The 26,728-nt window shown below is 34.4% G+C and overlaps 2 protein-coding genes and 1 long non-coding RNA gene across 16 annotated transcripts; all 3 read right to left on the bottom strand.

Moving 5' to 3' along the window:
* Window positions 1–396: 396 nt before the first annotated feature.
* On the bottom strand, window positions 397–1,563 carry LOC143461927 (uncharacterized). The gene is made up of 3 exons (XR_013118107.1): window positions 1,123–1,563; window positions 594–650; window positions 397–440 (listed from the first exon to the last, which is right to left on the bottom strand). It is a non-coding gene; the product is annotated as an uncharacterized LOC143461927 (long non-coding RNA).
* A 5,004-nt stretch (window positions 1,564–6,567) lies between these two features.
* On the bottom strand, window positions 6,568–9,690 carry LOC143465517 (uncharacterized). Its single transcript, XM_076963854.1, has 7 exons — window positions 9,309–9,690; window positions 8,481–8,574; window positions 8,028–8,253; window positions 7,705–7,875; window positions 7,498–7,633; window positions 7,067–7,173; window positions 6,568–6,975 (listed from the first exon to the last, which is right to left on the bottom strand). The coding sequence occupies exons 3-7, from the start codon at window positions 8,181–8,183 to the stop codon at window positions 6,649–6,651; spliced, it is 897 nt and encodes a 298-aa protein (XP_076819969.1). The 5' UTR covers window positions 8,184–8,253; window positions 8,481–8,574; window positions 9,309–9,690; the 3' UTR covers window positions 6,568–6,648.
* A 3,993-nt stretch (window positions 9,691–13,683) lies between these two features.
* On the bottom strand, window positions 13,684–25,639 carry LOC143445520 (adhesion G-protein coupled receptor G7-like). Of its 14 annotated transcripts, none has more exons than XM_076944728.1 (32): window positions 23,360–23,983; window positions 23,117–23,227; window positions 22,874–23,011; window positions 22,341–22,421; window positions 22,119–22,163; window positions 21,986–22,057; window positions 21,713–21,793; window positions 21,299–21,355; window positions 21,095–21,139; window positions 20,704–20,760; window positions 20,500–20,544; window positions 20,006–20,053; window positions 19,793–19,831; window positions 19,459–19,515; window positions 19,339–19,386; window positions 18,759–18,806; window positions 18,513–18,629; window positions 18,239–18,364; window positions 18,038–18,126; window positions 17,791–17,952; window positions 17,609–17,691; window positions 17,383–17,495; window positions 17,115–17,270; window positions 16,805–16,989; window positions 16,476–16,631; window positions 16,269–16,375; window positions 15,921–16,143; window positions 15,555–15,691; window positions 15,298–15,433; window positions 14,901–15,066; window positions 14,620–14,782; window positions 13,684–14,464 (listed from the first exon to the last, which is right to left on the bottom strand). In XM_076944728.1, the coding sequence occupies exons 4-32, from the start codon at window positions 22,378–22,380 to the stop codon at window positions 14,443–14,445; spliced, it is 2,823 nt and encodes a 940-aa protein (XP_076800843.1). In that variant the 5' UTR covers window positions 22,381–22,421; window positions 22,874–23,011; window positions 23,117–23,227; window positions 23,360–23,983; the 3' UTR covers window positions 13,684–14,442. The 14 variants fall into 14 exon arrangements, with proteins under 14 accessions (XP_076800843.1, XP_076800853.1, XP_076800867.1 ...); XM_076944738.1 differs by having other exon boundaries at window positions 23,080–23,227; XM_076944752.1 differs by having other exon boundaries at window positions 22,874–22,959; window positions 23,117–23,983.
* Between the last annotated feature and the right edge of the window lie 1,089 nt (window positions 25,640–26,728).

Raw genomic sequence — 26,728 nt, forward strand, 5'->3', positions numbered from 1 at the left:
TTAATGTGGTCAAATCGGTAGTTAAGTCTTCAGAAACACTGGGTTCTGTATTATATTTTGGAGAAAAATGCAAATAATAAGGTAAAGTTAATGTGTAAAATTCAAAATGACCATAAAGTAACACATTGTTGAAGAAATGCTGTCCACAAGCAAAGTATTAAAACACTTTTATTTTGAAGTAGTATATCTTGTAATTTAGATTACAAAACTCATTTGTAACAGAAGTTTCAATAAAGTAAAAGTTTATTTGAACTTTTGAGTAACTTCATCACGTGCAAATTGACGACTACCGGTATATAAACAGATATGAACAAATATGAGAAAATGAAATAAATATCAATCTTTGTCAGTCATTAATTTAATCTATATTGTAATATAAAATATGAAGCTCCTACCAGCAGATGTTGAAGTAACAGTTGTATATTCCTGAGTTGTTGTATCTTAAAAAGAATCCAAAAAAATGTACACTGTTTTGTAAAATTTGTAAATTGTTGGTAAGAGTGGTCAGATTTGTAGTGTTTAGACATAAAATCAGTGGAAAAATGTATTTACGAAAAGACATCGCTACAATTTTTAAGGAAACCAGTACATACTTATAATGGTCAAATCTGTGATTGAGTCTTCAAAAACATTGGATTCTGTATTATAAGCTTTGAATAAAAAGAGAATAACAACGTAAACTTTATGTGAAAATTTCAATGTGACCATAAAGTAGCACAGTTTTGATGAAATGTTTTCCACATGTGAAGTACTAAAATAGTTTTAGTAGGAAATTAGATTATTTTGAAATTTGGATTACAAAACTCTTTTGTAAAATAATTCTTAATAAAGCGAAAGTTTATTTGAAATTTTGAGTAAGTTTTCCTATCGCAGGTTTTTGACTGTATAATACATAGATATGAAAATTTGAAATCAAACACTAAAAATTATTCTGTATTATTAATATTTTGAAAAGAGAGTGAGCTCACGTAGAAGTTGGTGTTGCGTAATTGATTACTCCAGTCGTTTAAAGTATAAAGTTAAAGCAATTCCAAAAACAAATTTATCTTATATGAAAGAAAACCATTAACTTAACATTCTGGTAAAATATTTTTAAAAAATAATTCGTGGTTAAGTAGTTACCGGCAAAAGGAAATCGCAAGAAGTTTCAGTTTTTTGCCTTCATTGTGGCGTAGATCAATGTTTTTGTTATGTTATGCATTAATGACGTTGTTTGACAACATGCTGTTGTTTTCCTTGCACGGTGGACAACTAAAGTCAGAAATTTATTTCAGTTTACAATTACCTGAAAGAGTTTAGCCTATGTCCAACTAGGCGTCATGTAAACAAATTTGCTAGGGGAAGTATTGTAATTGAATTATATACAATTGTTTTAAACATAAAAAATCCGGTAGTCCAATCTTTTGCGTCCGTTACGTTGCGGTATTCTTTGTACGGGATAGGCTACTAGTCAAACCGGTACCGCAAGCCTACTGGTTCTAACAACTGTAACAGATACATACGTCATATACAGCACGTATTGCTAAATTCATGAATTTGAGAATGTGGTCTGTGATAAAAAATGACATCACAAGAGCCTTCATTTACGTCACAAATAAGGTCTGTTTGAGATTTTCTTTTGTTTGCAATTACCTAACCAAGATATATTTTTGAAAACTATTTGACCAGAATATTCAGGGAGTAGAGTTATTTTAAAGAAGCTCAACTACATTAATAGTTATTAATAATAGGCCACACCACATTAATCTTGTGCCCTAAGTGGGCGGTAAATAATTTTGCTCAAATTTTTTATCCAAAAATCTCTGTTTAAACGCCTTGACTTGTCTGCCAATATCTTATCAAATCTGTTAAATTGTTTACTTCCTTTTTGATAGTGTAAACCAGATTGAATTAATCGGCAACAATTTCAAACAATTAGGTTCAATTATAATTGAACCTAATTGTAATTATATATAATAATATATAATTGTAATAATATATAATTAATATGTAATCAATTATAATTATAGATCGATCACAAAGTGCGACGCTGGTCGAACACTGCAAAAACTTAAGCGTGGGCCGTCCGCGGGCCACACTCTGAGCAGTCTTGAGCTCGGGAGCGAGCCAAATTCTGGAGACAATTCGCATTAAAATTCTTGGTAATCTGGGAATATCAAAGATGTGGCTTGGTGATCGTAACACATGTTACAAGTGTGAGACCATTATTTCCATAAATCATCACACATGTTTTAATATTTGAAAGCATACCATCATAAAGTTCATAAAACATTCTAATAACAATAGGTGGGCAGTGCCGCCGTACTATGACACCGAATTACTATACCGCAGTACTTTTTCAGTACCGTTACCGGTACCGTCGGTGCTTTTGAAAAAAATACCGAATCTCAGTATCGAATTTCTTTTTTCAAGAAATTTACGTCGGTCCCGGTACTCGGTACTTTTCACGTGATAATTTCAAAATTTTAACAAGTATGTTTTCAAATATTCATGTCGATTAATCCTCAATATCAATTTTAGTATCTGTTGATCTTTATTAATCTAGACATGTCAAGTAAAATTTCAAACGAGTAACGTCACACATGTTTTGACTTAGAATAACCTTTTCCGGGGGCATAATAGCGGCAAACATTGCATTTGCAGCAGCATCTTTTACACAAAAAGTACCGGAACCGAGTACCGACAAAGTACCAAAGTACTTTTTTAAAATAGTACCGAATACCGGAACCGTCGGTACAGTTTTTGCCAAGCACCAGTACCGATGATACTCTCAAAGTACCGACTGCCCACCTCGGCTAATAACTAGCATTAAAATGAGATTGATGCTGGCTAATCGGGTGGTGAAGCTTTGAGTACGCATTTTTGCAATGGAAGCTGAGGCGGAAATAAATATGCATTTTATTGCTGGACTTGATTGAAACCGAATGGCGTTTTACATGGCTCTTGCCAAACGAGATTGAGTCTAACATCTTTAAACTGATTTAAAAAAAATTTTAAATTCCTTTAAGTACTGTTGTGAGACGCTTTAAGTGAAAGTTAGGTAGACCACCGAACGTAGGGCGTTAAAAGCTATATAAGAGAAATCAGGACCTCAATCAATAAAATGTTATAGCATACAAGAAAGAACGGTTAAAAGCTAGACAGCATACAATAATTCTCGGTTGTAGTGTATTGTGTTTAAGTTGATAACGGTAACCTAACACCTCCACTCCTGTACTGGTGCTCTGAGGGTACAGTCTACGACAGACAACTCACTAATACCATTTAAATATACATGGTGACAGATGCAATTACAACTCATACCTTATCGTGTTCACTTTCTGATCTTTGCTTTATCAGAAAAGTTGTATCAGTACCGTCCTATTTTGCATTGTTCGCGCGTGTTGCTTAACTTTACGGGGAAAGTAATTTATTAGAATTCACGTTAAGATTAGACACGATTTTCTGCATTAGTCAACATTTTCTAAATTAAATATCAAAAATCATACATTATCAAAACACGTAAACAAAAAGTTTACTTACTTTGTACAGAGCTTTGTGCTAACAAGACAATCAAAAAACAGCAACCTTTAAGATTCGGTTGTATAGAAATCATATTCGGAATTTTTTATAGCAATCAAAGTCCACATAAACCTAAACTAAACGTTACTAGAGCAGTTCCTGTTTGTCTTGCTACAAATACTGATCAGTGTAGGCCTAGAGCTCAGTCGTTTGCTTAAAGTTTAAAATCGTCTTAAAAACTGTGCATTTTCACAATTTCTCCAGTCGGTATCTCAAATCTTGCCATTATTCTGCACACCACTTTCATATTTTCAAATTTTATATTCACCCAGCTCAATTTCAAACCTTTCAGCAAATACTTGAATGTGTTTGTGACACAGTTGTTACGAAGAAAAGCTGACATGGTGTGCGAAAGTATCGGTTTTCATCCACGCTCTGAGAAATGTTGTCTCCTCACCATTCCAAACGGTTTTTCCGAAATTGACTTAAACGCTTTCAACATCATATAGAAAGACGAAAGTTTCCATGTATTTTATTGTCATTGTTTCACCGGTAATAGAGATGGGCTTAGGAAATCGACTCTAAGTTTCGTAACGGCATACGTGCTGGTGTACACATAAGTGGCGACACCCGAAACCATAACCTGTCCTTGTACAACAAATATGTAAAATAATGTGTGCAGATTAGTGGCTGAAAAAGAACAATCAAAGGAAGTAATAAAATTTAACGATTAAATGATATGGAAAACTTTGCAAGCAAGTTTAGACCAAATAAAATTCAAAAGAGAACAATTATCTAAACGAAGATGATAATGTTCAAAACTAACCTTGACTAACGTTTATTATGTGTTGTGTTTTGGCGTGTATAGAAATACTTTTCAAGTGTTGGCGGTGTAAGTAGCATTTATACCAACAATAAGTACGACGTTATGACAACATGTAAAGTATGTACGGTTTTATCGACTGGATACGGGGCAGAAGATACTGGGTTTTTGAACATATTCGAAGTCTACGTTTGCTTGTTCACATTTCTCTGTTAACGTAACCTTGCTGTCAGATTTTCATTGATTTGAAATAATATATTTCTGTGACGCATTACGTTGGTGTCGACTTTTGATTGGTTACGACAACATATAAAATATGTACGGTTTTATCGACTGGACAAGGGCGAGAATATACTGGGTTTTGAAGACATTCGTTATTCGCTAATTGTTTGGAAAACATTTCAAAAATATTTTGAATAAGTTTTTTCTGATACGTATATAAACGCTACATATTGGAGACCTCACCTTTCTTAGAGGAGGAACAACACCGTACTTCGTGAAGACGCAAGTAAGCGACCAGAAATTGCGGAGCAGACAAGCATCGAAAGACAAGTTGTATTTGGCGGTTCGTTCGGAAGCGAGTTACGGCAGAGATCTGCAAAAATTCTCGAGGTATCCAGTGTAAAGGAATTTTCACAACAGAAGAATGAATGAACAATTCACTAAAATGCCACTGGTGCTATGGATTCTGGGTGAAGACAACGCCATCCAATTCAAACAGCCATCACAGGCAAGCATAGCCCGAAAGAAAGAAGGAAAATTGTCAAGATAAATGGCCTCAAATACTGTGCTGCTTGACAGCAAAGTTTACCAGACAATATATATCGTTTTGTTGCCTGTGAAGAAATTATCGCCTAATTACTATGTATAATAGTATGTGTGTTCTTGGGAGCTCAGGTTTGTTTTCGAAAGCAATGCCTGGTTTGTTTTAGTTTAAAAAAATCGTAGTTCATTAATAACTGACTGCTCGATTAATCGCGGTGTATGATCATAAATTAGAATCGCGAAAATGTTAGAAGGGGTAAATTTTGCTAACGTTTATTTACAATATTGTTAAAGTTTTGCACGGTGTTTTAGTTGGCTTGATGAAATCTTGCGATTGTCCAAATTTAGTTTAATAGAGTTTATTCTGCTTGAAAGCTAACATATAACAATTTTAGCAATTATTTTGACGTGAAAAACATCGCTTTACTTGATTGGTTTCATTCGATTAATTACTAAACGAAACCAAGTAAACCTTAAACATGCATAAAATTAATTGATGAAGTTGTCTAAAAGACACAACTTAATTGATTTAATTGACCACAAATTTAGCAAAAATGTTATTCAATCCAACAATGCATAAATGTTTACATAATTATTCCATTTATTTGTAACAATAGTCCATAAATAAAGATTTAAAACCAACTTAACCATTTCAAATTAACGTTCAGTCGATTAATTATTTGCTGATTTTGAAGTAATGATCTTAACACAATCTTAAAGTTAAATTTAAACAAAATGCTTAAATTTCGCAAACTTATTGACTACTGCTATTGTTAACAATATTGATCAAGCATGCTGTTTTTACAGAAAACGTATTTCTTACTGCGTTTTGTAACACTTCCATCCAAGTACATTGCATAAACCTAATTTATGAATAATTAGCACACAACACATTCTCTTTTTCACAAAGTGATGGTGATATTGGAGACAACAACGATATCCGATTGTCCTGCTTGGTTAATATTTCTTCCTTGGTGTCGCTGATGATTTTTCTGCACATAAATCTCTTGAAAGGCTCTATTCATGATTATACCAGGACAAACTTACACCCCAAAAGAGCTGCTTGCTGGCTGGAAAACTGGCAGTTGTCACTTTATTTTGATTCAACTGATGACGCTTCATCGTTTCACTTGTTAATGTATCCGACATCCTTGCATTTAAACTTGTGATTACTCGTTCTGGCACTTTCCCGCTAGATAAGTTATCGGTGCGGTATCACTCTAAAAAAAACTGACTCTTTGGTGACTCAAAGATCCTCCCTCTCTTTGAAAGAGTCGACGTATCTGACTCTTTTGAAAGTAACACTTGCTCACTCGTGATAAGAGTGACGGTCACTCTTATAACAAGTGACACACAACTGACTCTTTGGTGACTCAAAGATCCTCCCTCTCTTTGAAAGAGTGAACGACATCTGACTCTTTTCAAAGTAACAAAACTTCACTAGCACAATAAGTGACGTTCACTCTATATAAAAGGTAAAATAGCATCCAGCTTCCAAATTTTACGCAGTGGAATTTATTGCTCAAGTGAATTTACACTTAAAAATGCACTTTTAAAACTCAATCTACAGTACATGCAGTGTTTTCTACAGCATTTATGGCAGCAAGAACAGTTTTAACTGAGCACACTGGAGTTTTGTTTATAACCAGCACTTCAAGAAGATTGTAGAATGGTGCAAGTCTGGGGTAGTAGGAGATATTACATACCCAAAACGAACAGAACAAGCGGTACAAAGCACGCACCACATCATTTCCAACATAAATGACGGCAAAATCGGCAACAATGTAATATTGATCAGGTTGGCTGCTGTTGCCCACGGCTAAAAGGAATGGCTGAGTCAGTCCAGGATCTTTGTGGACGGCAAAGTTTGTTGGGTCCGTGCCAGCCTAAAATTTAAAGTTCAAAAATTATTTCAATACAGCAAGGTGTTAAAAATTACACGTTGTCATGCGAACACAAACCGCCACTATCACTTACCCCAGCAAATTGAAAAATAGCATGCGATTGTGCTGACTGATAACCCTTTCTGTGGAGGTTCAATGGCGGAAGCAACTTTTCCAACATGTGAATCGTGTGAAGTTTGTCTACATAGAAAATAAAAACTTAAGCCAGCGAAAAAGCAAACAAGTTACTTACACAACAATCAGAAAAGGAAATCAAGTTTAGTGCAGAAGAACATGAGCACAATAAAATTATCAAGGTGGTATAGCTTCATGAATTAATTAATATATAAATAATTGACCATTTGGAATATAATGTAACTACAAACACCAGATGTAAGCAATTTGCAACAACAGCACATGACGTATAGAAAGCCATGACTCCAGAACTGTCATCTTTTTGCTGAGAGTCAGTTTCAAAATCCTAGCACGTTAACCTTACGCCAAAGTAGAAAGTTACTTGCTTACTCTCAGTTATGTTGCTTGATGTTATATTCTTCAGACGTATCTGTGCAACTTTTTCTACTGCTCTACAAAACTTTTCATCTAGTACCAGACTCAGGCTTTTTGCTTCTGGATGCATTAACTCAAACTCTCTTTCAAACTGGAACAAAATTTTAAACAATCAATACTATTATACTGAATGAAAATTTACATTCTCAACCTCAAACTTACCAAAATACCTTCATTAACATCTGAAAATCTTGGATATTCTTTTAGAAATTCCGTCATGGAAAGCTTATCCAACTCAACGTCTTGTCGTCTCAATTGAAATGTTTCATCGGTTAAGGCAAATATTTCCATCTTATTTGCTATAGAAGGAACAAAATTTTGCAGTATCTTCTTCTAAAAAAAAGGAGATGTACCGATATTGTGATAAACTGTACTTAAACCACCAACTGCATAACCTTTCCTTTACTAAATGCCTGAGGCTGGAATTTACTTATTAAGCAAACAAGCATAGAACATAGTAAACAAAAGATTTCCTCAAATACAACCTTTTCTTTTAAATCAGACAGCAACATGCGAATGTCATTGCTTCCACTGGATTCAGACATTCCGCTTGAACTCTCTGTATCTGATTCATTTTTGCGTTTTGTTGCATTTCTTCGTTTTTTGTACGCCTTTCCTTCAGGCGACATTCGTTTTCGCATTGCCAACCATTGTCATTTTCAACCTGTTTTTAAGGTAGCCACCTCCTTTGATAGGGTCATAGAAATGTTCCTGCAAACAAATCAATTTAACAGATCCTTGTGAGTCACCTACACTAGGCAAGCAAGAAGTTAATAAATATTCTTCATATACAATTTATCAACCTCTTTGGTTTTTGATACCACTTCAGTTTATTGCAAGTAAAGAATTATGTTCAAAACCAACCAACTGATACCAACGACAATATTTCAATCATTATATTCTAAATGCTATGATAAAAAACTAAACAGGAAACTTACGAAGCCAGCTGATCCGTCCCTGTTGTATTTCAATTGAGGAAATGATTCGACAATGCTCTCTGCCATCTTTATTTTCATTTCCTTTGTAGGATAACTGCAACATAAATTAAGGATTGTTATAAAGACGATCACCGATTTTGGAACCTTGCCAAAAACATCTTCTATGCAACACTTCACATCTTTCAGCAAAACCTCCAAAAACTGTACACAAAATAGAACAGTTTTCTGATTAATATTAGCTTTGCATCTTAATCCCAAAAAAAATTCCTCAAAGTCATTTCGAATCAGCTCCACAATTGGTAATTGTTTATCCGAACAAACAGGTATTGGTTCAGTGTTAAATACTGATGAAACAGTCTCATCTGCGATGTTACCAGCATCACTAGTACCAATCGGCATATGAAACTTCTTTAAATGCTTAAGGAAGTTATCAAGTCTTTGGAAAGTTCTTTGACAGCCACTTTGCATGCATCTTAATGAACAACTCTGTTGTACTAGGTGAGTTTGTCGAAGATGTCGTGAAAGAGCGTAAAGATCATTGCTTTTCCAGTTACAGTCAAAAGAACAGGAAAACATATCAAATAGCTATAATATAAATCCAACAAATGCAGGAGGTAAGGTGGGTAGGTGATTTTTTCTGGTGAAATAGTGGCAGCCAAAGTAAAATCTACTAACGTGTCAATTATCAGCTAGTCACTTTTTCCACATTACCACCAAATTTAGTACAAAAAGATACATTTATTACCGTACATTGCATTGCAAGCAATAACCCTAGTAGTTAAAACCTATATAAACAGACCAAAATAGACGTAATACAAATTTGCCTACCTTGCAGCAAATGTATAGTTTCTTCAGGAATTTTGAAATTGTTCATTAAGTAGTCACATAGCTCCACAACTGAAAATCGTATATCAAAACCATCAAACTCCATCTAGCAATAAAGTACTGATAAAGATTTTCTTTTAAAACTTTATAGGCCTATATAGCTTTCAAAACCAACAAAAAACTCTGGCTAGCCTAGCTTGTGGCCTTTGCAGCACGATTTCTGGTGAAAAGTTACGGTAGCTTCCTAGGCTATATCTGGTTAGTATAGGGTAGGGTAGCCAATTTGCGAATAACTTCATATAACGCAAAGTAAAACGTAAATAAAACAAGTTCTACTGATCACACAGCCATAATTTTTATATCATTAGAAGCGTATTTTCATTCCTTACGTTATACTTTAAAACCGTAAATTTTTAATAAATATCTTTCATGTGGTAGCAAAAGTTGCACCAGCAAATTTTGCGCCAGAGTGCGAAAATTGCGCCAGTTTGCGAATGGAAGAAACAGGAATTTCACACTTATTCGAGCTAGTTTACTGTATTCCGATTGGTTAATTTTAATTAAATAGACATCAAATATTCATTCTAGCTTAAAACCCTGACGATTATTTGCCATAAAAATGGCATTTTTCGAAAATAAACCTATAGTAAGTTACATATGTTTCGAACAGAAACCATAACCTTTATTCTTTTTTAGATTTGTACCCCGATTCTAAGCAAATGCGTTTTCTAATCGTATCGTTAATTTTTGACATTGACTGTAGGGTTGGAAAATAAAGGTGCTATTCTTGTTAAACTCTTAGACCGTGCCCAAACATGTACCGATAAATGTTTAAAACATAGGACTATACGGTATACCGCATACACCAAAGTATTAAGACCAGTTTAAAATAAAAAGAACCAAATACCAAGAAATCGGAGAAATCAGAAGTAGCGAATCGTTTTATTTACGGCTAACGAACATCGGAAACTTAAGATAAAGGAACATACCAATCCACAACCGTCTTTCAATGTTTAACATCCACGTGCAATCAGAGGCATTGTATTTGTATAAAATGTGTTTTTTTTTTAAAAGACTTCAACGAAAATAGCAAAATCCTTTGCAACGAATGATTTTAAATATCACGCTTGAACGGAATCACAATATGGAAAGCAAACAACTTCAAAATAACAACAGTAAGAATGGCAACCAGAGTTAAAATTCAAATTGTCATCTGAAACTAGCATTCAGATATGCCTTCACTCACAGTTATGACAGAGGTAAGTAAGCTGTTCGACGTCATGCTGGGTGAGATTGGGATCCAAGTGGGTACATTTAACGTGATACCAGCGATCGCAATTATCGCAATCTACCCACCTGGGTTCGTCTTTTCCCCCTGAAAACTGCACAACACAACATTCTGTACAAATATCCTCGGAGATAGTCATCGATCTTTCGTTCGGAGATTGCTTCTTACCTATTCTTTTTTTGTTCTTTCTCTGTGTCTTGGAAAGTCTCAAAATCTTTCTTTCATCCTTTTTTTCTGTTTTTCACGAATATTAGCCTCCTTTTTTTGACGTAATTGGAGCACTATGGGGAAGACGTCAACACATCATTGCAAATGTCGGAGGAGAAAGCCGCCTCCGATCGGTCATTGGAAGTAACGCGTTGCGTGTGTTTGTCACTAAAAATAACTGGCTGTACATTGTCATCTGGAGTTGATGTCTGAATTGCAGTGATAGAAGTTATTGGGTCCTCAGACCCTAAAGAAAATCCTTGTGAAGGAATCGTCTGGGAGTAATCAACAGCATTTTCGTCTATCGGCCATATACCACAAGCTTTGAAAGATTGTTTGATATTCGCGGGCTGTGAACTTTTTTGCAACGCTGTGGTAAGTACTTTACCAAACGTGAATTTTGTCACAGGTGCTTTAGTGTCCCTCACAAAAGTTAAGCAAGCTGATCTCCATTTGGCTTTTAGAGGGCCAAAAAAGCTTTTATCAAGTGGTTGCAATACGTGAGACGTATGTGGGGGCAAGCTAAAAAGTACAACTTTGTGATCTCTGCAGAGGACGATAGTTCTAAAATCCTGTTTGATAAGGTGGCCAGGCATCCTTCACAGATACCAAAGAAACGTCTTGAAATTTTCAAGTACCTTAGAAGAACGTTTATTGAAAAATGTCAAAGCAAAAATTTATAGAGCAATGTGACGCACCTACAGTCCTACACCCATTCACTGAAACTAACCACGTGTGACTCAAACGATTTTACAGTTCTGTGAAATTACATTCGCATATTGGCTACTGCATCAAAGTTGGACCAACGTAGAAAAAGTGATTAAAAAAGTAATTTAAAGATGAAAGAGCTCCACGAAAATTTAAAGAGAGTTAGAAGAGGAACTGCTGCGCAAGTGTGCGAAAAAAGAGCTCTCTAGCTCCTATTATTCGCGAAAAATTAAAAGATTTGTACAGGGAGCAATTTCTTGCCTCAGCAAGAAATTTAGCTTTTTTTGAGTACGGTGTGTTTCTCTATATAAAAAACAAGGATAATTTGTAGGTAGAAACTTGAAAATTTGTATGTTAACAGAGAAGGGCGTTAAAATGTTGCACACGAAATTTTAGTCCAAAATGTACAAAACTTAAAATTTGATTAGCGATTTTTGGCAAAATTTCGCTTACTGGCTACTTTCGCATATTGGCTAGCCTACCCTACTTAATTTCTAGGCTACACACAAATAGGGCTACCTATTTTTCAAATAGCTAGGTTTTCATCAACGCTTGCTGTTAGCTTTAATTTATCTTCAAAGTTAAATGACCTAGCTCAGTCTACTGTAATCATCATGCCCATAGGCTAAACCTATTTGTTCACTACAGTTTAACTTGCACAGGCCCAACGGAATACCATGACACGTGCGACAAACAGACAACCTAGATGTAACAATTTGGTAAAAATTTCCATTGCGTAATACGCCGCAAGCCAACCGTGAAGACACCACTCAAATAAAGTGTTGCACAAGCAAAAAAATACGAGAGAAGGCGGAAAAAGTAGAATCGACTCTTGAAAGAGTCAGAATCCGTTCTCTCTTTCGCACGAGTGGAAAAACTGACTCAAGTTTTTTTAGAGTGTAAACAGACGTTTTGTTTTTGGCGCCCACCAATCCATCTTTGTTGGAATCAGTATTTTTCTCACCGACCGCAACGGGAACATCACATATCGGTACCGGCTCTACTTAATCAGCTGCTGTCTCATCAGTGCGCGACTTGCAGTCATCTTGACCATAAATACGGTTGGTCGATAATTCTCCCGCAGTTTCTTCATGTTGCAAATCGCATGCTAACACAAAATACCGGGCCTCTCTCATTGTTTCTTTCAGACTTTCAGCTTCTTCCGCAAAATAAATTTTTTGTACTGCGTAAGCAAACGAAGGTTTTGCTGTATAGGCAGAGAATTGAGTCCCATTTAATACTCGATAATTGCCACTTTCAGTAGAATAAGTGGGCTTTCTCGCTTTCGTACCTCTTCTCACCAATTCAGCGTACTCTAAGTCGAAAAGCGACGAGTCTCTACCTTGTACGTCCCAGCTTAAATCTTCATCAAAGCTGTTAATCAATAGATGCTTCTTCAAAGCAGAATTTGTTTCAATAATCGTACAATAAGCGTCGAAACGTTTGAAAAAAGCTTCGGAAATCCTCGTTGGACTCACACTTGGGTGGAGGAATAGCGAAGTAGATAGCCACCGTGAAAATTCCACAAGTTTAGACCATTAATTTCAGTGATTGCGGGATCCTGGTGCGCTCGCCAATTGTAACCAAACTTTTCCTTAGCCAGGAAACTTCTCGCTTTACAGCTAGTCAATTAGCTCCTTTTGCTTTACTAACTTTTAATAGCATTTCTTAGATAAAAAAAACCACCCTACTTTTATAAAATCTAAGCGTAGACTGAATTAACACTCGCCCAGCACTTCCCAGCGGAGCGCAACACCACCTCAACACAGATTCCACCGTTGTCACACAATCAGAAAAAAAAAGCGGGACGCTAAATACCAATTAGGCCCTAGGGGTAACGATGTAAGACGTCACAAGGAATAGACTAAAAACATGTGTACATATGAATAGTTAAAATACGGCAGCACGTGAGCAAACATAAGAAAACCTGACGAGCATACATACAAATGACACAATGTGAATAAAAGCAGAAGTTGACCCACACATTTGACTAAATTAACTTATAAGAGTAGTGCGAACAAACAGTGTACAATGTGATGGCTCTAAAACGGGTGCATAAAAATAATCCCGTGAAACCACTATATTAATCAAGTGAAGAATCCTTTTTCTTTTTTGATATCATTTTCACTGTGCCGTTTCAAGAAATAAAAACAAAGTATAGGCACCAAGTTCGAATTCTTGAATGGCGTTTATTCAAAAGTGCCGAGTTAAAGGCATCGCAACGTTGTTCACTGTAAATAATTTCGTTTTTACTGTTTGAATGTAGGGAGTATAATAATAAAACATCTCACAACATGAAAGCACACAAAGAGGATCCACTCTGGTAAAAATTCATGACATATTATACAATCTGGATTGGTTACTTTCAACAATGTTCAATTAAAATACAGAACACCTTATAAACAACTAAGCATGATACCGCAGATATGTCTATGGCAAAAAACATGCAAATACGAAATTTTTGGCGTTAAGCAAAATGTTGTTGCTCGCAGACAGCCAAGCGGTAAAAAGTTATTTTAAAATATTGATAGAAAAGTAAAAATAATATCCCAGTTAAAATATCCTCAACAAGCAGAAACTTATCAACATATGACGATTAATATGAAAACGAACAATTTTGCCTACAAACTGAATTGCTGGTTAATAGAAGTTAACCTATTTACGGCTAAGTGGTCACATTTTAACAACGAATCCAATAGCGACTAAGAATACAGTAAACACATGTTAAAAATGTGCGTACTATAAATTGCTATTCTCTACAACAAACTAAGTTAAAAAACGTCCATGTTTTTACGAAACGACACCAGCAAGAATTGCGAAAGCTGATAATGATGAAAAGCTGAAAAATAGATGTTGGTAGAAATTATGCAAGATTTTTGTGTTAAGCTTCCATCATAAAAGAATTATTGGGTCTTTCTGTCTTGTCTATGGAGCTTAACTATCCGTTGCTGTCGACCTAAAGAACAAATAATCATTTTTACAATACAAATACGAAACTTGGTTTTTTATTCATTGACAAAGATTTCATGAGGAAACTTAATTGTCAATCACAAAACAACAACGATTAAATTTACATCGGAATAAATTCAAGTGAAATAAACAGTTTCTAACCTTTCCAACACAATATCTGGACGTGGAATCTGGTAATTTCTCATGTTCGTATTCAGATTGCTGAAAGTTGAGGTAGATTTCGAAAATGATAGCCTAGCAACAGCTTTAAACAAATCTTTGGTAAAATATTGTCGTACCACGTACAGCAAAAACAAGAAGAAACCTGCAAAAGTTAATAAAATAAATTATTACCCGTAAGGTCGAAAAGAAAAGCATTAGAAAATTAAAAAACGCAAATATTCTTGCTTTTTGATGAATAATGGCAATAGTTTGTTGTGTACCTTGCAGGGCAGTTAGGACGCTAAAAATGTATGCAAATACGATGGAAACGTTATCATCTGCGTGTTGTATTGCTGAAATCGGAAATGCGATCAACCAAGTTCCTCCAAGTGTTATAAACAGAGTTATGGAAAACAACACATTCTTGCGAGTTTCTGAAGTCCGATTCTTAAGTGCATAATATATATACGGTACTTAAATTTTCACCCAACATTCTGAAACTGAAATTACTAAATCCATTGACTACTTTTGTACGTCATTATACACGTGAACTGTGCGATACCACGAGTTTCCAGTTAAAACAACAATAATTTTAAGCATCACGTAAAAAATAATCTAATCTTCTAGCGAACATAGGCCTAATACTGAAAATAGGTAGGCTATAGGTACCATAGTTACCTGGCCTGCAGTCAAATTTCGTCTACAACACACAACACGTGCAACAATTGCAATGTAAAAGAAAAGATTAATGCCCAATATCACTGCAGCCGGGATGACGATCAAATAAATTTCCACGTCCACAGATAACCAACACCTGCAAAACAGTTTTAAAATAACTATAAATTGGTAACGGTAGTAACGATTTTGTCATTGCAGTTGCTTTGATATTTGCAACATACAGAATGAGAAGAATCATTTTCATCATATCTGCTTACTCTGAATCATTTCTCGTGTAGTTGTTTATGTCAACACCAGCGACTATAGCGACAAAGATTGCAGGCATCAACCAACCCCATAGAAGAGAAGGAATGATCACTCGTCGATTGGTGATGTGGATACGAGCGTACATCGTCTGCAATACCATTCAAACAGAATAAAGAAAAAGATTGTTGGATTAATGTTAAGAGTTTACCCTTCACCAACAACAACTGAAAGCATAACACTTAAACACAGTTTTCAAATGTGTAGGCTATCTTGTTGATTACTACGTATGACAGCCAACTTTACTTTAAGTGACTTCGCAACTTCTTTCGTCTATCAATATAATAGTTGGTAAGAATTGATCAAATTTCATTACTTACATGAACAACAACAATGTAAATGTTTACTCCTTCCACCATCATCCAAGCTAATGAAGAAAGCAAAGAAAAGTGAATTAGCACCGCTATCGCTGTGCATCCAGTAGATGGCGTTGGCAATGACGGCGCCTCGCTTATGATCAGTGAAATATTAAGGATCAAAAGCGCCATTCCAAGGTTGACCAAAAGAAATGCCGATCGGAATTTACCTCGAGTTCGCATTTTTCTAAAAATATGTCATGTATATTAAAACTTAAAGTGTCACTTATAGTATATCTGTTGCTTTAACAAATTTCTGTTGTCTTCAAAAATAAAAATGTCTTAAGACAAAGATTGAAAAGCGTCACTTACTTCACAAATGTAAACGTCGCTACCAGCAGAACCAAACTAAAGATTGAAATAGAGGATCCAATAATTGTAACAAGGTCAAGTCCAGGTGTGTCTACGGGTATCGTGGACTTCAACAACACAAAAATGTTACATAGGAGACTTGCAGATACGTTACTTAAAATGTTACATATGTCATTTACATATACCACATCAGTGCACTGTACTTACAAATAACGTGGCAAAGTTGGTGAGGTGATTGAATCGACACTCAGCAAACTCATTACTGATATTCTGGCTAACCAAGCTTTTATTTGACCAGAAACCATTTCCAGTTTCATTCCAGAACACACATTTTCCTTCAAGGGTTATATTTGATGTAATGGTCTGCGAAAATTGCACAAATAGCAAGAAGTACTGTATGTTAGCTGATTGTCAAAACAGTTTCAAACATGCCTCTTGGCATAAACATATATGATAACCAAAAATTACTAAAACGAAATTACAAATATAAGGAAAGTTATTAAAGTGTTTACTTTTAAGGCTTACTGCTTTTTTACCGAATTTAAAAAGAACTGCATTACAACTGGTTCATCAAGATTTACAACAGGTCCTGTAGCATTGACAACTGTAGCTGATAAGATGACCTCCGAAGCAACAAATTCATCTCCAGAATACATGTTGCTCGTGTCGGTGGCTCGAAAAAGTTTATCATCAGGAAAAGCATAGAAGCTCACTCGGTTATCTGTAGTTTACAGCAATGACAAACTTTAAGTAGGGTCAACTATATCTTTCAAAGTGCAGCTAAATTAATTAAAAAACTGCAAGTTGAAACCATGCATGTTTAAACATACAGTAACATGCTATCACCTAGTGTTGTCTGCAGTGCATTTGGTGGTACTTGGATGTAAGATGACGTAGTTAAACTTGGTGCATCAAAAAATAAGCTCAGTTGATCTGACCTTAAGCCAAGTTCTTTTGGAATTCGTAAGGAAGCAAACTGATATCCAATGTTTCCTTGCGCCTCTAAATATTTCCCAACATTTAAAATCTATATCTTCACTAGTCATGAATCTACATACAAAAACTGCAGAAAACGAGATACTTGAAAGCAATATCACAATTGTCATCATTTCACCTGCACTTGTAAGTTGCACTACGACAACTGCCACTGCGGGATTAATTTCTTGAAATATTTCGCCATCATTTAGTTCAACTTTTTCTCCAACTGAATCCAGAGTTTGCATTAAGCTGATTTTAGGAAACAAAAAAAGATGTTTGTATAAAATTATTAAAGGTTAAGCAATTTGATTTTAAAATATGAAGCATGAAATGTTACATTACATTTAAGAAAGTCATTTTACCTTACAGCTTGACCACTTTGCTGAAGGTCCTCCTCAGATACACTGAGTAAGTTTCCAATTGTGGCCACAACAGCAGATGAAATCTGAAAACAAAAATGAAAGTTAAATAAACACATGTGCTTAGAAAAACCGACATTTCAGATCACCTATTTTGTGAACAAAGAATGTCATAAAATGCAAACCTTATCATTCAATGTCCCGACATTAACAACATTATTTAAAGCTTCCACAGTTAAAGAAATCTCATTTGAGGTTAAACTGTCTGGACTTGAAGTTAAAATTTCAAGATTATCAGCTGCCTCTTGTTGTTCCATCGTTGAAATGAAAATTGCATTGATATAATTCTAAAAGTATATTTTGAAACAGACTGTAATATTTACATTTCTTTGGTTTTAGAAATTATAGCTTTAGTTGCATATGTCATGGTACCTCAGCAGTTGTGTTACATGAGGAAAGCCATTTTGGTTGATTCCATGTTCCATTTACACTGCATGACCTAGTTCCATATGGTTTTCCCGCTGGGACAAAATCATTTTTATTGTTGTTATCTAAAATATTTAATTCTGGTTTTCGCTTATATTGAGTTTATATTAAACTTTATCAATTTTTCTCACTTCAAAATATATTTACAATTTGATGTATTTATGGGACATTTCTCTGCAGATGAATTTCGAAATCCAGATTGAGTTTGAGGAAATGTCACATTTATGAGATCTGAACTGTTGGGATACATTACAGTGCTTTGTGGACAGAAAACTGAAACAATAATCTAAGACATGTACATGAGTCTCACAATAAGCTAAATGCCGTTACACTTTTACTTATGGCAAAGTTTTTGTTATCATACACAATTTTGCAAAAACAGTATTTTTTGCAATTAATTGCAAGAATTGAAAGCTCTCACCAGGATCACACTTTCCATCTCTAGTAGGCTGGTATCCAACAATACATTCACAAGCACATTCACTTATGTTGTTATAATCACAACCGGCACAACCATCACAGCTTTGGTCACATGGTTCTTAAAAAAAGAAGAAATTTGTTTCTTGAGACACAAGATATATCACCTATTTATTATTCTAGGGTATCACAAATTAATAATAATCAACACATGCAATGTTTGATATTAAAACAAATTACAAATGCTTACCAGTAAGTGCTGCTTGTGTTGAAAAAGTTATGGAAGTTGTTAAGTTACCTTTAATTGCAATTTGCATAATTAACTCTACCACTCAGTACTTTTAAATTAACAAATATAAATATTACAAATTTTAGGGATGCTGAAGTTCATTTAATTCATATATTAATTATCAAAGCCTGCTGCATGTTAAATATCATATCCAGTCATAAGACCATGCAATGTGACTTAATAAGTAACATAGCAATTAGTGCAGACAATCAGATGATTGTATAATCTTTTGTTAGTGGTAAACTAAATCACTCATTCCAGAGTTTCTTGAATAGAATCAACGAAGGAAATAGGAATCTTGGTAACTAAGTTAACCTAAACTGAGTTTAAGAAAACACAAACATATGACTAATTGTGTTGATATCACCTGAAACAGCTACTGTTAAATCGGTCAGTTAAATGTTAATTACTTTAAACAAAAAAAGTTTTCTAAAGGTACTCCGAGTGCCAGCACGAAAGTACATATGACATGGTAATACTACTTAAAAAACAGTCTTAAAATTAATTTTACATCAACATAAGCATTAAACAATCATCCCACCCAATTCACTTGTGGCACCAACAGTGGTCGTATTTACAATAATTGAACCTAAAAACAGTGATAATAGATTTTACCAAAGCAACCAACCTATATCAAATTTCTAGGCAAACCAGTACATACTTATAGTAGTCAAATCAGTGGTTGAGTTTTCGGAAGTAGTAGATTCTGTATTATATGCTGTACATAAGAAACAAATAACATGGTAACGTGCATGTTTAAATTGCTATATGACCAAAATATACAACAGCGTTAAAGACATCTTTTTCACAAGTGTTATTTAGTTGCAATAAAATTAGTAAAAACGTAAAAATTTCACTTGAAATTCTAAACAACTTAATCACTTGCAAATGTACTATCCCCTAAATAAATATGAAAAAATATGTAAATCAGAAATCAATTTATGTCAGGCAATCAGTTTACTTAAGATAAGTTGAACATAACACAAATAAATTACTGGGAATGTCGATGTCACTTGAAACAGTAGCTGTTAAATCTGTTGAAAAAATACAATTTTTTTAAGTTTCAAGGAATAGTTTTTCTCAAAGAACCATTACTTTGATTAATTATTAGTAGTACAAAGGAATATATAGCATAGCACTAATGCTTGATATACATGTTAAGAATTAACTTAATAATAATTAACACAAGCATTGAAAAAGCATCTCACTTGTTTCACTTGTAGCAGTAAAAGTGGTCAAGTTTGCAATGTTTTGACCTAAAACAGTGTTAATAGAATTAACAGTAACTACATTGACATTATTTTTATTTCTAAGGAAACCAGTATATAGTTAATGTGGTCAAATCAGTGGTCGAAACTTTGGAAACAATAGATTCTGTATTATATGCTGTACAAGAAAAGAAAATAACATAGTAAAGAGAATGTGTAAAATTCAATACTGCTATAAAATAGCACAATGTTGAAGAAATGTCGCTCACAAGAGAAATATTAAAAGTGATTTATTTTCATTTATCAGCTTGGATTATAAAAGTCATTAGTAACAGACATTTTTAACAAACTCAAAGTTATTTTAAAATTCTGAATAACTATATTACGTGCAAATGCACCACTATACTAACAGATAAGAAAAAATAAAAGAAAAAATCAACAATCAATCTTTGTCAGTCAGTAAGTTAATCTATATTGTAGTATGGAAGTATTACCAGCAGATGTTGAGATAACAGTTGTATATTCTTGAGTTGTTGTATCTGAAAATTAATACACAAAAAGTAAACTATTCTGTAAAATTTGTCAAGTATTGGCAAGAGTGGTTATAATTGTAGTGTTTAGACTTAAAAACAGTAGTAAATGATTTTACAGACACAATATTGCTACTATTTTTTATGTTTAAGCAAACCAGTCCATACTTAATGTGGTCAAATCGGTAGTTAAGTCTTCGGAAACACTGGGTTCTGTATTATATGCTGTATAAAAATGCAAATAACAAAGTAAAGTTAATGTGTAAAATTTAATATGACCATAAATTAGCACAATGTTCAAGTAATGTTGTCTACAAGCGAAGTACTAAAACAGTTTTATTTTGAAGTAGTTGATTTTGCAGTTTGGATTACAAAATTTATTTTGTAACAGAATTTTCAATAAAGCGAAAGTTCTTTTCAAATTTTGAGTAACTTTATCGCGTGCAGATTGACGACTATATAAACAGATATGAACATTTATGAGAAAAATGAATCATAAACCAGTCTTTGTCAGTCAGTAAATTAATCTATATTGTGATATAAAATATGAAGCTCCTACCAGCAGATGTTGAATTAACAGTTGTATATATCTGAGTTGTTGTATCTGAAAAATAATACACAGAAACGCTAACTATTCTGTCAATTTTGTGAAATACTGACAAGTTTGATCAGATTTGCAGTGTCTGGATGTAAAAAAAGTGATAAAAAGCTTTTACAAAAACAACATTGCCACTATTTTATCTTTAAGCAAACCAGTATATACTTAATGTAGTCAAATCAGTGGTTGAGTCTTCGGAAACATTAGATTCTGTATTATTTGCTGTACAAGAAAAGAAAATATTGTGTTAAGTAAAAGTGTAAAGTTCAATATGACCAAATAATAGAATGGTTTTGAAAAAATATTGGTCTCATGGCAAGTAATAAAAGTGTTTCTAGTAGTTTATTATGCAGTTTGGATTATAAAAATCATTTGCAACGAAAGTTGTAACCAAGGTTATTTGAATTTCTGAGGAACTTTTTCATGAGCAAATTCACGACTTTACAGACAGATATGTACAGATAAACTATTAAAACATTCCTCCACCAAAACTTTGAAACTGATCATCTCGATAGTCCGGCCACAAGCCTCACGCATGGAGTTTATCTCATTCAAAAATCTTCCTGCATAATTACTTACCAGGTGTGGTTAAGTTGACAAATAAGTCGTCATAAGATACTGGGACTGTACTTGCTGTTGTTTCGTTTAATGTTATAACATCTGTACAAGAAAGCTGTATAAATTCCTGGCATTGCTGCTTTTGTTTATGTGATCATGCTATATATGGTCATGCATGTTTCAAAACATCATGAAACACATGTTTTAAAGCATACTGTTTTAATTAGCAGATAAAAAACCTTATGATTAAACTAAAATAGAAACGATAATTATATTCATAAAGACAATGCTTACAAACTGTGGTCAACTCAGTGCTGGCGTCTTGTGAATTCATTTTCAATGATGATGTTTCCTCCATTAATATATCTATACATAAAACTCATTAATAAACGCTTGCTAGGTAATGTTTTCCATTTGCAACACATACCATAGAAAGATAAATCTGCAGTTGTATTTTCGTGACTGGTTGTACCTGCGAATTAATGTATCAACAATACATTTGATTGTGAAGAATCTATTGAACTAATGTAAAAATGTTTAAGTCTTAAACATTAACATAATATTTCATTAAGAAGTTATTGGTATTATTTTAATAAGTCGTCGATTTTGATAAAATCAACATGTAGCAAGAACACAATTTACAAATTACTTGTTATTGAGCAGTTCACGATTTCAGAATTTGTAATCATATATGATGTGGTGTTTGTAATTGCTGTTGCTAGACCAGAATCTGCATACATGAAATATGAGATGAAACACTATATTTCTTAATCTTGATCCATATTTAACCGCATATTAAACTCATAACCCAAAACTGTTTCACATTCGGAAGCTTTACAAAAAGATAAATGAGTCAATGTCGAACATATAAAGGTCAACAGTCGGTTTAACTTTGGTAATTAGTATTCAGGGTTTTTTGAAATATCAATTCATACGCCGAGCAACTAACATGACAATATGCATTATGGGGTCACAGCAATTACGTCTGTGATTCCGGACATAAAAATACAGTTTAGAGTGTTGCGCTAGTACAGTTACTAATTTAATAAATATCTGAGAGCTTGTGACGGTTACGTCATGAGTCATGAGTTTTTTTGTAAATGCTGAAATTTTATTTTGGGATCTTGCGATTCAATTGCTGACCAATCTTAAATTTGCCTTAATGACGTTCAGATAAATTACCTCGCTTGAACTGGTGTGCCACATATAAATACTGTTGTAATGTTTGCAATCTTTCCTTTTACCCTTTTCCCTTTCACTTGTTGCTACTGCGCAATGTAACATTCAGTAAGTTTTGCCCAAAGGTGAAAGCCTTTGTGTCTGATAATACATAAAAATGGGAACTTTATCATTTAGTAATATGTATAGACAGAATTTAAGCAACTAACAGCATAGTCACGCCGTTTGAGGAATGGGAACTCATACCATCGAGTCAGAAGAAAAACAAGTTATCAGCCATCAATCGTCCTCGCTCATATTGTAACAATAGTCGCCAGTGTACGCGGTCTTTATGGCGAATATGGTTGTTGTGTAATACTTCATACAAGTAATACAATAACGAATTAATATTTCTCTTAAGCTCTACTAATAAAATAAGTCACTCAGATATAGAAACTTGCTTTAAAAAGGTATCACAAAGCAAAGTTTATACAGCTTAGAGGTATATACACTTAAACGTTGGTCATCTTCATGGCGGTGTGAGTCGGCCAAATCTCTTTGATATTACCGAGTGGCAGGCAAACCCAATAGCTACCCAGGGATGACAAACGATCGGCCTAACAACCAAACCGGACCGATGGATAATTTACCAAAATCTGAACAATAACTTAAAAAATCAGAAAATTTTGTAATTTCTTGTCACTGCTTTGCTTACTCAAACCGAAGTAAACAAGACGGAGCGCCATGGCAAGCTTCCGAATATAGTAATTGTTGCTGTGAAATACGTTTATGACGTGTTGTTAATCGATAAGTATAGCCTACTGTATGTATGTATCTTGCAATCATATTTGACATTTTCTGCGTGATTTCAGTTTGTCAAATGTAAAATGCAAAATTACGCTTATTAAACGCTCTAGTTTGGTAAGGCGCCCATCTTCCAAACCAGATGTTCCAAAGTGCTTTGTTTTTGTTCAAGAGCATTAGGTTTTTGAAAAGAGAGCGAGCCAGCGTAGAAGTTGGTGTTGCGTAATTGATCATGCCATTCGGTTTAAGTGAAGGGCAAATCCAAGAAGAAGTTGATATTGTATGAAAGAACACTATTAACTTAACATTCTGGTGAAATATTTTTGAAAAATAATTAATTGGTAGTTAGCTAGTTACCGACAAAAGTAAATCGCAAAAAGTCTCAGTTTTGGCCTTCATTGTGACGTAGATGAAGGTTCTTGATATGTCATAGATTAGTGACGTTGCTTGACAGCATGTTGTTGCTTTCCTTGCGCGGTAGTCAACTGAAGTTAGAAGTGTCTGCCAATACCTTACCAATCCTGTTAAAATTATTTATTTCCTCACTTTTTCATAGTGTAAACTGGAAAACCAGTTTAAACTAACCGGCAACAGTTTCAAACAATTAGGTTTAATTATAGAGTAGACCAACCATAAATTGCGAGGCTGGTCGACGACCGAAAAACTTATGCGTGGGCCGCATTCCGGCCGCGGGCCACACTCTGGGCAGTCTTAAGCAAGATGTTGCTCGCTCAAGAGCCAGCCAAATTCTCGAAACAGTTCGCATTAAAATTCTTGGTAATCTTGGAAGATCAAAGATGTGGTTTGGTGATCGTAACACATGTTACAAGTATGAGACCGTTTTTTCCATAAATCATCACACATGTTTTAAATTTTGAAAACATACCATCATAAAGTTCATAAAAGATTCTAATAATTAGCATTTTAATGAGATTGATGCTGGAAAATCGGGTGGTACAGCTCTGAGTATACTTTCTTGCAACGGAACCTGAGGCTGAAATAAATATGCATTCTATTGCTGGACTCGGTTGAAACCGAATGGCGTTTTACATGGCTCCTGCCGAACGAGATTAAGTCTAACATTTTTAAAGTACAGTAATTAAAAAAATTTGAAAAAAAATCCTTTAAGTACTGTTGTGATACGCTCTAAGTGAAAGTTAGGTAGACCACCGAACGTAGGTCTTTGAAAGCTATATAAGAGAAACCAGAACCTCAATCAATACAATGTTATAGCATACAAGAAAGAACGGTTAAAAGCTAGACAGCATACAATATTTGTCGGGTTGTAGCGTATTGTGTTTAAGTTGATAGCGGTAACCTAACACCTCCACTCTTGTACTGGTGCTCTGAGGGTACAGTCTACGACAGACAACTCACTAATATCATTTAAATATACATGGTGACAGATGCAATTACAACTCATACGTTATCGTGTTCACTTTCTGATTTTGTTTGATTCAAAAACTTGTATCAGCAATGTTCAGTTTTTCATTGCTCGCGCGTGTTGTTTTACTTTATGAGGAAAGTAATTTATTACAATTCACGTTAAAATAAGACACGATTTTCTGCATTAGTCAACATTTTCTAAATTAAATATCAAAAATCATATATAGTCAAAAAACGTAAACAAAAGGCTTACTTACTTTGTACAGAGCTTTGTGCTAACAAGACAATAAAAAAACAGCAACCTTTAAGATCCGGTTGTAAAGAAATCATATTCGGAATTTTTTATAGCATTCAAAGCCTACATAAACCTAAACTAGACGTTACTAGAGCAGTTCCTATTTTTTCTTGCTACAAATACTGATCGGTGTAGGCCTAGAGTTAAATCGTTTTGCTTTAATATTATAATCGTCTTAAAAATTGTGCATTTTCCCAATTGCTACAGTCAGCGTCTCAAATCTCACTATTCGACCTACCACTTTCCTATTTTTAAATTCAATATTCACCCAGCTCAATTTCAAACCTTTCAGCAAATACTTGGCTGTGTTTGTGACACGGCTGTTACGAGGAAAAACTGGCATGGTGTGTGAACGTATCGGTTTTCACCCACGGTCTGAGAAATGTTGTTTGGAATCACAACTCCTCACCATTCCAAACGGTTTATCTGAAATAGACTTCAGCGCCTATAGAATAACGTTTCTATGTATTTTATTGTCATTGTTTTAACGGTAAGAGAGGTGGCCTGAGAATTTGACCCTAAGTTCCGTAAGGACATACGGGTTGGTAAATGACCATACCTACCCATATCGCATACCCATAAATGGCGTAAACCTCGTCGAAACCATATCCTGTCCTTGTCTAACAAATATGTAAAATATTGTGTGAAGATTAGTGGCTGATAAAGAACACGAAAGAAAGTATTAAAATTTAACGATATGGAAAACTTTACGCCATCTACCACCCACAAATGAATTGCACGCTTTTCCTTTTAACAGAATATCGAACTGACCGTAACGAGGCATAAATCTTGTGCTTGAAATTTAAGCGATTTTAGTAGTGAATTGTTATAATTAATTTATAAATTGGCGCATTAATTAAGAAAGTTGTGTTTTCTCCTAGCTGGGAAAAGAGTTATTTGAAATATTCGCATTATGTGTTAAGTATAGCTGTGTTAGTTTGGTGATACAGGAGATCGAGCATTTTAAATATATAAAATAGTTTGCTCAGTTTAACTATGACGCGTGTATAGAAATACTTTTCAAGTGGCTGCGGTGTAATTAGCATTTAAACCAACAATAAGTACGACGTTACCACAACATATAAAATATGTACGGTTTTATCGACTGGATACGGGCCAGAAGATACTGGGTTTTTGATCACAATCGTTATTTGCTAATTGCTTGGAAAACATCTCAAAATTATTTTGAATAAATTTTTGCTGATACGTATATAAACGCTACAGTTTGGAGACTTCACCTTTCTTAGAAGGAGAACAACACCGTACTTCTGAAGACGCAAGTGAACGACCAGAAATTGCAAAGCAGACAAGCATCGAAAGACAAGTTGCATTTGGCGGTTTGTTGCGAAGCGAATTACGGCAGAGATCTACAAAAATTCTTGAAGTATCCAGTT

Source organism: Clavelina lepadiformis, chromosome 1 (assembly GCF_947623445.1).
Source record: "Clavelina lepadiformis chromosome 1, kaClaLepa1.1, whole genome shotgun sequence".
NCBI lineage: Eukaryota > Metazoa > Chordata > Ascidiacea > Aplousobranchia > Clavelinidae > Clavelina > Clavelina lepadiformis.